The sequence below is a fragment of the Tiliqua scincoides genome, chromosome 1 (genome assembly GCF_035046505.1).
Source record: "Tiliqua scincoides isolate rTilSci1 chromosome 1, rTilSci1.hap2, whole genome shotgun sequence".
In the NCBI taxonomy this organism is placed as follows: Eukaryota; Metazoa; Chordata; class Lepidosauria; order Squamata; family Scincidae; genus Tiliqua; species Tiliqua scincoides.
The window spans coordinates 171,027,855-171,041,753 of record NC_089821.1 but is presented as its reverse complement, the minus strand read 5'-3'; the positions used below and the strand labels follow the sequence as shown (position 1 = coordinate 171,041,753).

The 13,899-nt window shown below is 46.4% G+C and overlaps 1 protein-coding gene across 4 annotated transcripts in view; it reads left to right on the top strand.

Moving 5' to 3' along the window:
• Window positions 1-5,354: 5,354 nt before the first annotated feature.
• The window catches only part of HMGCLL1 (3-hydroxy-3-methylglutaryl-CoA lyase like 1), a 95,334-nt gene continuing 86,789 nt past the window's right edge, over window positions 5,355-13,899 (top strand). For 2 of the 4 annotated variants that reach the window (XM_066640832.1, XM_066640856.1), the window contains exon 1: window positions 5,355-5,474. In XM_066640832.1, coding sequence (XP_066496929.1) covers window positions 5,355-5,474 — 120 coding nt within the window. The remainder of the gene's footprint in view (window positions 5,475-13,899) is intronic. The other 2 variants (XM_066640849.1, XM_066640841.1) reach the window with 2 other exon arrangements.

Here is a 13,899-nt window from a genome sequence, read left to right as displayed (position 1 = left end):
TCATATTTTACTTATTTGTCATGATTCCATGTGTTAGGAATCAAAGGAATGACTTGCTTTGTTAACTGTATGGGGATATAATTTGCAGTTTGTTTTCAAAAGCTGAATCACTGTTTTCAGAAATCATTCCTCAGGAAATGTGTTTTCAATTATCTCCCACCCCATTTCTCTCAGACTAACCACACAACTTATTTTAACAAGTCATCCTAATTTTCTCATGAAGATGCTTCTTTAAAAGCACCCTATTCTTCATTTTCTAGTTTTGTGGTTTTTTTAGCAAGACAATACACCATTCAGTTCAGTACAAGTGAAAGTGCTCCATTTTTTATTCATGAAAAGGACAGCTCATTGCTGTTCCACAAGTAAATTGAAGTTTCTAGAGGTATAATCTTCTGTACTGTAAATATAAAAGCAAAAGCACAGACCCATGGACTCATCAATTGATTTCCTATTTCCCATGAAGTATAGAAAGCTAAAATTTGGCATGCTTGTTGCTTATGCATCACTAATAAGAATGATGTTTTACTTAGAAGGCAGTAAAACTGCCCATGCAGTTTTCACATTGTCCTGCTGGCCATTTGTACTGGAATCGCAGAAGATATGGCAAGGAGATAAGATGTGGTGTCAGCAGTTGCCCTTTGCTCTGGTGAATCTGGGGAACATGGGGTTAAGGCCTGGGCTTTCAGCAGAGGGTGTGCTGCACAGCTGCAGCCACCAGAGATAAGGAGGTCTTCGGGGATACAAGCAGCACCTGATGCAGGGAGAGTTTGTGGGTTGCAGTTGAAGAGAGTATGGAGTGGAGACTTACTTGCACACTAACTCATGGACTGGTGAACAAACAACCTCCTGGTGCACCAACTCATGGACTGGAGGACAAACAATGAACTGCCACACTGACTGATGGACTGGAGGACAGACAATGAACTGGCACAGTGACTGACGCTGACAGACTGAAGGATGGGCAATGAACTGGTGCACAGACTGACTAATCAGACAGACTGGTGAATGGTGGAGAGCTGAGGTGGTGCTCAGGTAGTCCTAAGGCTGGAACAGGAATTTGGCAAAACACCATTTTATGACACGGTTCCACTGCCATAAAACTCCCAATCTTAGCACCCAAACTCCCAGTCTGAGCACCAGTCCAATCTTAGTAAGGGTTGGGCCATCTGTAAACCAAGTAACTTGGTGATATTAGTGCTAGGGAGTAAGACTGTGAACATAATGTACCAAGAAGCATCGGCCACATAGTTGGAATCCTCCCCCCCCCCCATGCAAGCCATTTTGCTATAACAAAATTGTGGACCATCAGATGGTGCTCAGAATGTCACAAATCATGAGCAAAGGAAGACTTCCAAAATCTGGAGAAATGTTATCTCTTCAAACAAAGCCTGAGTTGGCTGCCAAGTGTCTGTCAGGCATGGGAAGGGAGATTGAAGCCTGAGTTCGGTAGCTTCAGCTGTGAGCCACCCTTGAAAGCACCCCATCTCTGTGAATCACACTGCAGCTATCAGATCAACACTTTACTGGCATGACTCGCAGAATATGCTGAAGTGCTGTCTTCTAGTTCCCATCAATTTAGAACAACCAGACATAACATATGTGAGAAATTATTTACATTTTTTTCTCCAATAAAGCTGAAATGATGATGATAGCTCTGCTTTCCCCAGAGGTTCCATGTAGCATTGGTTTGCTCTGTTTTCTCTTTTTCAGGAAGGCCTATGTTACCCCATAATGCATGCCAAAATTCTATGGCTTATTTTTGTTGCTTGAGACTGACCATATGTAGCTTTGATCCCTGCTTAGTAGGCACCTTGGCCATTTGCCACCTTTAGCATCTAACTTCCTTGCTTGATTTTTTTTTCTCTGTCATCACCTCACCCCCTTTTTAATGCAATGCTGCTTGCAAACAATAAATCTATTTTTACCCTGTTCTTGGCTAGAAATTGGTAACATGGAGAGTTAAAATCCTACTGTTTTGATTATCCTGTTTGTAACAATTGCATGACAAACATGTATGCTTAGCTCAAGACATTCTTAACAGGTCAGAAACATCATGATCTCTAGACAGAAGGCTTGCACTACTTTGGATGACACGCATGCCCTTCTCATTTAATAGAATTGGTAACAAAAATATTTTTAAAAAGCAGTATTTCATTTTTCCACATCTTAAAACCATTGACAAGAAAGTGTGCCAGATACATGTCTGGAACACATCACAGTATCAAAAAAAAAAAAAAAAAACCCCAAAAAGAAAGATTTTCACAATCTCTGTATATCACTGAAAACATTCCAGGGCCCAATCCTATCCAACTTTCCAGTGCCGGTACACCTGCAATGCAGTCTTGAGGAAGAGAACAAATGTTCCCTTACCTGGAGGAAGCCTCCATGATTACCCCACCCCCACCGCAAGATGCAGTGCATGTCCCTTTGGCACGGCTGCACTAGCACTGGAAAATTGGCAAGGATTTGACCCCAAATCTCCTTATGCATTTGGGTACATTCAATGTATTTAAAAAATGGTACGGTCAGCTAACTAGGTAGAATCTACCTAAATTAAACATAATAAAACAACTAATCACCTTACTGACAGCGCTATACTAATAAACAGATCGCATGAAGCCTGTATGGATTTGTGGATGGTAAAAGGGTCCCACTAGTCCAGGAAGTCACACTGTTTTTGGTCAAGATCTGCAACAATGAACCCACATCAAGCCTGCATATTTTTGGTTGCCTGCCTCACTATGGCAAGTGGGGTGGCATCTTCTGACAGGGGTGATGAGCATGTTCTGACTGCTGACAGTGGAGGTGTCCTGGATGTCTCTGCTGAGTACAGGCAAGCTCCATGTTTTCCTCCCCTGCTCTGAAACCAGTGTGGAAGTCGAGGGACAGGGATCCCTTGGAAGAAAGCCAGCAACATTTGTGGAATGCCGACTCAGGTACAGTCATTCACACAGAAAAACATGCTTGGTTACAGGCATTCTGATTGTCACTAGAGGCAATCCATGGTCATAGTTCCTGTGTGCCTATGGCAGCCTCTATAAGATGTACCATTAATAAAATGGGGGGTGGGGTTCTTACACAGAGCATTTCACACATGGCCTCCAGGGAACCCTTTCTACATTAGCTTACCTATTGTAGATAATTCTGGAGCATGTTTTAGGCAAGCTGTACAATATGAAGTGCTGATGCTGGCCTATTTGGTTTCCAAATTGCCGTGTGTAAAGTGAAGTACTATCCTATTAGTCTAAACACATGAATGGTGGGAGTGGGATCCTGGCTGCTTGTGGACACTGGCCTCTCTCCCCATGCACGTTTGGTAAGAGCCAATGTACTCAGAGTTTCAGATTAGGCCTCAGAAAACTGGTGTTAAAAGCTGCAGTCTGTCACTAAGATAACTGAGGGCGCAATCCTAACCCCTTATGTCAGTGCTTTCCAGTACTGACATAAGGGCGATGCAGCTCTGAGGTAAGGGAACAAACATTCCCTTACTTTGAAGAGGCCTCTGTGAGTGACACACAACTGCAGGATGCAGCACATGTCCCATTGGCACTACTATGCCAGTGCTGGAAAGCACTGACATAAGGGGTTAGGATTGCGCCCTGAGTGATCTAGAAATCGGTCGCTGTCTCTTAGCCTAGCCTACTTCACAAGGCTGTTGTAAGGATCAAATAGTGGAAATAACTGAACTCTATGGAGGAAGGATGGGCTGTAAATGTAATGAATAATATCAGAGAGAGCCTACATTCATATAAACTAGAGCAGGGGTGCTCACACTTTTTTGGCTCGAGAGCTACTTTGAAACCCAGCAAGGCCCGGAGATCTACCAGAGTTTTTTTTACAATGTTTGTGCCATCATAACATATAACATTTATGTGTACAGTGTATGTTGGTGTGCCTTGAGCCCCACTGAGTATAACAGGACTTACTCCTGAGTAGACATGCCTAGGATTAGGCTGTGAGGCTGCAATCCTAGCCACACTTACCTGGGAGTAAGCCCCATTGAGTACAATGGGCCTTACTCCCGGCATTTCCTCCCAGAGGCACCTGAAGGGGGGGGTCGGCACTCCGCGATCTACTCATTTTGCCTCACGATCTACCGGTAGATCGCGATCCACCTATTGAGTACCCCTGAACTAGAGTGTACTGTAGGAAGCACCAACATTATTATGTGGTTATGCACTGTGGAGGGGAAATAAGCTCATCATCTCTGATAGTCTCACTGAGGAGCTGCAGTTGGAAAACCACCAGCATATCAGCACTGGAACTTCTTTGAGTACTGAGTAGTGTCAGTGTTCAAACATCTTCAGCCATCACACCTTCTGTCCCTCTCTGATCCAAGATGTGGGGGTGAGCTGTGGATACTCAATACTGTTGGCTGGGCACAGGGTAACCCGATATCCTCTTTTTCTAGGACATGTCCTCTTCTTTAACTCGTGTCCTGGAAAAGAATTTAAATGTCCTCCTTTTCCCTGAGTGGGCCCCTGCTGGCAGCACATAGTCCTCTTGTAATTAATAAATTCTGTGTAAAATAGTTTTAAATTTAATAATAAGTAATAGAGTGTTTAAATTAACCACATGAAATCAATACACAAGTGTGTTTAGCTTTTTATTTGTCATGTCCTAAATGTTGGACATGACAAAACAGAAGCTAAAAACACTCATATAGATTTCATGTGGTTAATTTAAACACACTGCAACTTATTATTAAATTTATGTGGCATGTAATTTATTACATATAATTCCAAGCAGGCTCTGCTCACAGGGAAAAGGAGGACATTTTCCCAGGACACAGGACTGAAAAGGAGGACATGACCTGGAAAAAGAGGACGTTGACCCAACGGGGCTCTGTGATCTACACCTACCAGCTTAAGATCTAACCTTTACAGGCTGCAATCCTAACCACACTTTCCTGAGAGTAAACCCCATTGAACAAAACAGGACTTACTTCTGAGTAGACCTGGTTAGGATTGTGCCCTGAGTTGATTTGATTGGAGGCATCTCGGTGCAATCCCTCACGTTGCAACCCTACTCAGAGTAGACCGCGCCTAACTGCATAGGCTCGCACTACGGGCTGCTTTTGCGCAGGGAAACACGATCCGATGGTGCTCCCCCCTCCCCCGCCAGGCTGCGTGCGTGATGCGAAGTAGGCACAGGGTACCATCTGCAGGCGGGGGATGCAGGAGCTCCTGGCAGCCGCCTCAGCCAATCAGAGGCGTCGCTGGCTCCTGGGATGCCCTCCACTGGCTGAGGCTGCCGCTGCCGCCGCTTGCTCTGGGCGGCCGCAATGGGGATGGCTCGCGGGAGGAGGGAGCGGCGGTGACCTTGCGGACGCCTTGCGCAGCCTGCTGGGGGCCATGGGCAGTGTGCCGTCCGCGCTGAAGCACTGCCTCAGCTACCAGCACCTCCTCAAGGAGCAGCTGTGGCTTGGGGAGCCCGCCTCGCCGCCGCCCGCAGCCCCACAGCAACCTCGCCAGGTACCCGAGCGCTACCCGAAGGGCCTCTCTGTGGGAGACAAGGGAGGCGGACTGGAGAGAGGGAGGGGTCTGGGCGCCCCGCCCCACCCCACCCCACCGACACAGAGAGATGTGAGGGGTGGTGACAGGGAAGATGGCTGTGGAGGAGCAACACCCCCAAGAGGAAGGGGGGCAGCCTCTTCCTTCCCTACAGTTGCAAAGGAGGACTAGGCCCCTGGTGAATGGTGGGTAGCTGTGGGGGGTGAAGACACTGGAGCTCAAGTGTGCCCAACATGCCCCCTCCTCTGCCACTGATGAGATACAGGCTGCAATCCTGTACTGAAGGTAGGTATCACTGAACTTAATGGGACTTACTTCTGAGTAGACATGGATAGGTGCACAGGCAGCCCCCCCCCACCTTTTGCTTCTCTGCTTATTGATATTCAAAGGTTGCAACCCTGTGTGCATTTTGGGGTCATTCCCAATTCCCACATTGGCTTCTCTTCTTAAATACACTGTACATAGGAGTCAGTGTGACCAGATACATTGAAGGACAGCATGCCTCTACCTTTCACCATTGTATAGAAGAGGGAATTTGGGCAGGTACAGCTCAACATGGAAGGGTTTGAAAAGATGCACCTCCCCAAATTTCCTCTTCTGTACAATGGGGAAAGGTATAGGCACTCTGTTCTCCATTGTATCTGGTCACCCTGATAGGACTGGCTAGGATACTGTACTGTGCATAGAATATACTGTACATGCCCCCCCTGTTGGCAACCTTCAGTCTCGGAAGACTATGGTATCGCGCTCTGGATGGTGGTTCTGGCACAGTGTCTAGTGTGGCTGAAAAGGCCGATTTGGGAGTGACAATCCTTTCCACACTGGGAGCAAGTGTAGTGTGTCCATGGTCTGTCTCCCTGGCTATGGGCCTTCCTTCTTTGCCTCTTTGCCTCAGTCTGTTGGCCAAGTGTCTCTTCAAACTGGGAATGGCCATGCTGCACAGCCTGCCTCCAAGCGGGCCACTCAGAGGCCAGGATTTCCCACCTGTTGAAGTCCACTCCTAAGGCCTTCAGATCCCTCTTGCAGATGTCCTTGTATCGCAGCTGTGGTCTACCTGTAGGGCGCTTTCCTTGCACAAGTTCTCCATAGAGGAGATCCTTTGGGATCCGGCCATCATCCATTCTCACGACATGACCAAGCCAACGCAGGCGTCTCTATTTCAGCAGTGCATACATGCTAGGGATTCCAGCTCGTTCCAGGACTGTGTTGTTTGGAACTTTGTCCTGCCAGGTGATGCCAAGGATGCGTCTGAGGCAGCGCATGTGGAATGCGTTCAATTTCCTCTCCTGTTGTGAGCGAAGAGTCCATGACTCGCTGCAACACCTCAGTATTCCCATAAGTGTCATGAAATTAAGAGCCCAATCCTATCCAACTTTCCAAGGCCCATGCAACCACAGTGCAGTCCCAAAGTAAGTGAACAAATGTTCCCTTAATTTGAGGAGGCCTCTGTGACTGCCCCCTCCCCACTGCAGGGTACCATGCATTCCCCATTGACAAGGCTGTATTTGCACTGGAAAGTTGGATAGGTTTGGGCCCCAAGGCTGCAATCTTATATAGTTACCTGGGAATAGGTCCCATGGAACTCAGTGGAACTTCTGAGTTGATATGCATAGGATTGGGCAGTAAGGCTGTGGTCTTTGGTGCATTTCCTTGGGAGTAAGTCCCAAAGAACACAGTGGAACTTACCTCTGACTAAACATGCATAGGATTGCACTGTAAGAGTTTAAAAACTTTACTGCCCATTTTTCCTGTCTTTCCCCTTACATTGTTAGTATCTGTGGAGAAGTGGGCAGACTTAAAGCATAGAAGAATGAGAGCCCACTCTTATGCATGTCTACTCAGAAATGTCCCATTGTAGTCAATGGGGCTTACTCCCAGGTAAATGTGGCTATGATTGCAGCCTGAATCAGCCAGAAGGCTGCATGAATATAGCAAAAATGGTGATGAAGGAGAAGAGTGGTCATAAGGACACCTGCAAGTAGCAATCCTTAAAGCCTCCCACTTTATGTCCATTGAGTTTTCCATTTTGTTTCTGCATGGTCTTGGATATGAGCAGAAAGTCCATAGCTGGCCTCCAACAGCCTTGCTTTTCCAAACAAATCTGTACTGTATACAGTACTCTGAGTTTGTGGATCACCCCCCCCGCCCACCTGTGAAAAAGCAGGACTTCAAAATGGTGAAGAATAATGGTCCCATGCATACATGTTACTGACTTTTTAAGTCTCCTTGTGTATGCTCAACTTCCATTTCATTTGACAGACTCCTACTAAAGTATCAACACATGTTCTTTTCTCAGACTGTACAAAATTATATCTGCACACACGTAGGTGTTATCCTGTAAGATGCCAGCTGCAGCTCAAACATATTTGTATTCCATTATTGTTGCACATTAGATATGCTTAGATACACACCTTCCAGCTCCAGTGGCACATATGACTTGTTGCATTAATTGTGGTAGGAATGTATGTTCGAAAGTACAGTGGAGTGCACAACACATCATAATGTAGTGCTGATAAAAGTGTGTGCACTTAGCTACCAATTTAATTGTCTTCCCCCCAGTGAAAGTAAATTGGATAGCATTGGGCATAAGGAAGATTCAGGATACTTGAACCAGTGCTCTCTATGTCAGAAATTCAGCTAGTCCATTATTGTGGCATCCCAACATGCAAGCCACTGTGGCGAAGGAAAGGCAGCTTTTGTGGGACCTCTGTCACCTTGGTAGTAGTTAAGTTCTTGTCTTCAGGATACCTCTTGGTTTTTGTTTGTTTGCACCTGTTTCTTGCAAATGCTGGAAGGAATGAATAATGAACAAAATTTGGCCATGCTGGAATTTACATGTCTGGGGTTGGATTTATTCCTCTCCAGTGCTCCCCCAGTGAGGGTTATGGTATTGGCCTTGACAGAATTTTTTGAGACTGCGCCTGGCCCAGCAGCTCATATGTGGTGGCACCTCTTCCCCACTCAACTCAGCTGAGGCGCTGTGAAACATACTGTGGTCCTTTTGCCTCATGGCTGAACCTTGAGAATGTTCTGAGGCTATGACTGGCAGGGGCATGTGGCTTCTGGGTTCACCATGTCATGTGCCTGCCCAGTCCTGCTCTGACCTGGAGATGGCTTGTTCCCAATGAACAGGGGTGACCAAACTTTTTGGCAGGAGGGCCACATCATCTTTCTGACACTGTGTCAGAAGCTGGGAAAAAGGAATTAATTTACATTTCAAATTTGAATAAATTTACATAAATGAATATATTAGAGATGGAACCTATATGAATGAATGAAGGTCTTTCGATAGTTCAAGGCCTATAAAAGGCCTTGCCCAAAGCAAGGCTGACCTTTCCATCGCTGCCGCTGCTACATCACAGACGTGAAATAGCAAGCAATGGAGGGAGCCCTGGTCCCACAGCTCACTCAAGTGGCCGAAAAGTTGGCTGTCACACTGAGAGCAGTTGCATTGGGCCAGCACAGGCTCCAGCAAGTCTCTGGAGGGCCAGAGGCTCATTGGAGACTGGGGGCTCCCTGTGGGCTGGATTGGAAGTCCTTGAGGGCCGCAAGTGGCCCCAGTGCCGGGGTTTGGGCACTGAGCTATGCTACTGAATGGCTACACTCTGTAAAAAGGTCCACACTGGGGTGTTTTCACAAATGGGTACTAGTGTAATCTCAGCATTGCTCTGACTAACAAGAATGTGAACGTGAGACAGACTTTCAGGAATGTTTACTGAAATAGTCCCTCACAATTTATTTCCTTTTAGTGGGTAACTTGGTAAAAATAGAAGTAGAAAAATAGAAGTTTGCTGGAGCTGAAGATAGCCCTAAGTGGTCTCAGTGGTATTAAACCATCTCAGCAAGCAGCATGGATAAGAGTGGAAACAAATAGGGAACAATATATATATTTTATGCCAAACTGCTGGTGTTGGCATACACATTCATATGCAGAGACTTCATAGACATTCACAAGTACAGATGAAGAACTGTCTGCCTGTCTGCCCACTGTTCTGTCACACTCTGACATTTCCCATGGCCCATTTTCACCTGTTGAAAGATTCACCACATTGAATTGCCGCCTCTTTTACCTTCCCTGCCTGCACAAACTTCTTTTTGGGCTGAGGGAAGTGTCTGAAATACTTGAACTGAAAGAAGTGGTCAAGCATGTCCTGCTACACTCTTCCTGGGTCATATTCTGAGGTGGCTTTCCCCAGCCATCTTGCACCAGTGGGCTGCTTCCCCAGCCAGAGTGATTCATGTCATATGATGTGACTGCAAATTTAAGCAGACAGAACTGCATGTTGACTACAGGTTGAATGTGAATACTTGTCCTAAACTCAGTGTGAAACTTCTCCCTGAGCCTTCACTTCCCTCACAGAAGTGTTAGTTGTCAGCATTCTTCAAATGAAACATTCACTTTATGAGCAGCTAGAACCATCATCAATATTCAGTGATACCACAGTCGCCCAGCCAGTTCATGTGAGGCTGCAGATTACAACAGGATAACTGCTGTAGTTATTATTGTGTGTTATACCATCATATTGTATATTGTGTGCAATATGCTAAGATATCAAGGTTTCTTTTTAGCTTTAAGAGGTTATGATTACTTCAATGAACTGTTACCAACTGCACTGAGGCATAATGCTAAAATCAGTGTGAAGGAGCAGGTGAGAGCAAATAAATTGTTCTGTTCTGTTCATTGTTAGTGTGAAGGTAATGCTTTGGTGAGGGTGGGGGAAAAATCTAATTTTGTAAACCTGTGATCTTTGTACTCTTTTTACTTTCTTCAGGCTTAACAGCTACTCTGAGACTTTAGGTTCTCTTTATTGTTCTGGGACTTCATTTTCTGTTCGACCACTTTTTAAAGTAGATGATACACTCAGATGATCACTGAGAAATTTGCCACAGGCAGGGCAAAGGGAACAAAACAGCACATCCTAGACTTGTTCAAGTTACTGTATTTTTGGGGAAAGCAGCTGGCAGAACATTGCATCTACATTTAGCTGTAGGGAAGGACTGACGCAACATAATACTGAGTTAAGATCCTGGGAGAGATAAGATCAACTTTGTGGTGCACAATAAATGTGCTCCTGATCTCCAATTTTAATTGTAACTCTCTTCCAAAAAGATGTTTATGAATTAATTTTGCTTATCAGGTCTCCTATGCCTATAAAAGTTACACAGAAGACAGAACTCCACAAGGTGTCTCTTTCCTGGACACAATGGGTTGAAGAGTGCAGTGATAATTACACCTCCCTGAAACACATACTTACAGCTAGTATCGTGTGGTGGATAGAATACTGAACTAGGAACAGGAAGACCTGTATGCAAAAGACTCGTAAATGTGCATCCCACGGTAAGCTTGAGACTACTACAAGTTGTACACCCAGTAGATGGTCTCCTACAAGACACCCAAACATCATGCCTTGCCCAACTGTTCATTTTTGCATAAGACATTATCAAGTATGCTGATCCCACACCAATATATTGCATAGACCAACAAGAACCTGAATCCATGCACCTGAAAGTAAGTGACCACCCCAAATTATGGTCTTTGCTTAGGGCACAATCCTAACCAACTTTCCAGCACTGAGGTAAGGGCAAAGCTGTTGCAGCAGTGGGAAAGGGCAGTGGCTGAAGCAAACAGGGCAAAAGCATTGGGCTGCCCTGGCGGCCGCTCCTCCTTTGCAGACTCAGGCAATCAAGCAGTCCAGCCTATTGAAGAGCGTGTGTGTGATCTGGAGCATCATCCTCCCCATCAGCCAATTTCTTTTTATGTGCAATGTGCAATTTTATGTTGATGTGCAAGAAGTAGCTGCACTGAGCAGGTCTAGTCAGAAGTAAGTCCCATTGTATTCAATGGGTCTTACTCTGAGGTAACTAATTACAGGAGTGCAGTCTAAAAGTCAACCCCCTTCACTAAGGGCATTGTCCTCCCTCCCACAGGCTGCAAACAAGCAAGCTGCACACCCCTAGCTTCTGTTCTGAGCAGCTCAGGGGCAAGAGTTAGCTGCAAAGGAGCCTGCCCTGGGCAAAGTCAAGATGAGGAGGGAGGATTAAGAACATATGAACAGGCTATAGGCCCATCTAGTCCAGCTTCCTGTATCTCACAACAGCCCACCAAATGCCCCAGGGAGCACACCAGATAACAACAGACCTCATCCTGGTGCCCTCCCTTGCATCTGGCATTCTGACATAGCCCATTTCTAAAATCAGGAGGTTGTAACCCATAATGAATTTTTCCTCCAGAAACTTGTCCAATCTGCTTTTAAAGGTGTCCAGGTCAGACGCCATCACCACATCCTATGGCAAGGAGTTCCACAGACCAACCACACACTGAGTAAAGAAATATTTTCTTTTGTCTGTTCTAACTCTCCCAACACTCAATTTTAGTGGATGTCCCCTGGTTCTGGTGTTATGTGAGAGTGTAAAGTCTTCACTTCTGCAGCACATCGGGTCGACACTTTCATCGACCTGTCCACCACCACTGCAAGATCTCTCTCCTGATCTGTCACAGACAGCTCAGAACCCATCAGCCTATATCTAAAGTTTTGATTTTTTGCCCCAAAAAAGGCTGCACTGATGCTGGAAAAGTTGGATAGGATTGGGCCCTGAATCAGATGAGCTGGCTCTTGGTGCAAAAAGGACAGCTGCTAGACTCTTGTCTGTAGTTGAACGCCCCTGTTAAATGCATGGGGCTCCTGTGGCTTTCCACATTAAATGTGGTCTGGGCTTGTTGAAGAGGGAGAAGTCTGGCTACATGATCCTGTCTGGAAGGGTTTGCAACTGATTAGCACCACCTTTGTTTTGAATCTGGTTTAAATATAATAGGATCATATTTAGGTAGGAGCATTTTCTGGGCGTCTTCACAGAGGAGAGATCTGTGTTGGTATCAAATGCAAAACCAAATCCACAGTGCTGGATCCGCCTCAAGCGCCATCACTTGCCCCCAACGCCCCTGCCGCAACCCGTCCGCCTCCCTCAGCTGTGACCTGCCTTGCAGGAAGCCTGCGCGACTCCAGGGCGCCGCCAGCCCCGTGCAGCCTGTGGGGGAGCCACTCCCCCCCCGCGCCCAGACGGCCACGAAAGGGTGAGCCGGGGGCGGTGCATGTCCCCCGGAGGGCCTGCCCGCCGCGTCCCTGCAGTGAGGGCCGGCCAGCTGGCTGGCTTTGCACCTTCGCGCGGAAGACGCCGAGACACCCGCGAAGCCACCTGGCCCTGGGAGTGGCCGCGTGCAGAGTTCCTCTTCGGGCAGGCGGGCGAGCAGCACTCGCTTCGAGGCCGGGCGGGCGCTCCTTCGGCGCAGCGTGCACAGCACTTACAGCCCCATCCTAGGCATGTCTACTCAGAAGTAAGTCCCACTAGAGTCAATGGGGCTTACTCCCAGGAAAGTATGCACACTTACGTGGGAGTAAGGCCTATCGACTATGATGGGACTTCTGAGTAGACATGCCTAGGATGGGGCTGTAAACTGGTGCTCATGACCCCCCCCCCCGCCCCCTAAACACAGATCCGCCCGTGGTCTGGGTGTGATTGAAAAATGTCAGACCCCAGGAAATTTCTGAGCTCCTTTGGCACCTGGGCTGCCTTTCTGACCCTGTTCCCGGGTGCAAATTACCCCCTTTACTCCCCCCCCCTCCCTGTGAGCATGTCTGCCCACATCCCTACATGGTCCAGAATCACATCCAAACTTAACTATTCTTTACACATTTACAGCCCAATGCTTTGCATGTCTACTCAGAAGTAAGTCCCACTGGAGTCAATGGGGCTTACTCCCAGGAAAGTAAGTGTGGATAGTGTGGATAGGATTGGGCTGTTAATTTTTTTAAGTGGTCTATGGCAGATCTTGAACTAATGACCCTTGTACTGTGCATACATAACTTTTCTGAGCATGGTAGGATTGGAACCCTGGTTTGGAACCCTAATATTCTTCTGGAACCGTATCTTTAAGTTGCAAACACAGCACGCTCCATCTGCCCATGACATTTTTATCTAACTGTTTCATTTGGAAAGATGTGCTCCTTGAAAACATTTTTATTTTGAAGATGGTTAGTACTGCTGAGAAGTTGCTAGAAGCATATACTGCAAGTGTTCATATTATTATGCTGGAGGCCCTAGTAAACCCATGCCATTAGCTGTACACTCTAAAGTCTAAACAATTGTTAAAGTTCTGGAATGAGATTCTGAAATATAACTCTCATAAATTTTTATGGTGTCATGAAATGGTGATATCGCTATAGCTCAAGACCCTTCTTTGAAAGGGGATTTATTTCAGCAGAGAATGGAGATGACCTTGCCATCTCCTATAATTTGATGCGATGGTGAAACCATTTTTACTGTATACATATGTAGCCTTATGGAAAATGACAGAAGTAGAAAACTTGTGAGCCAGAGACTAAATGAA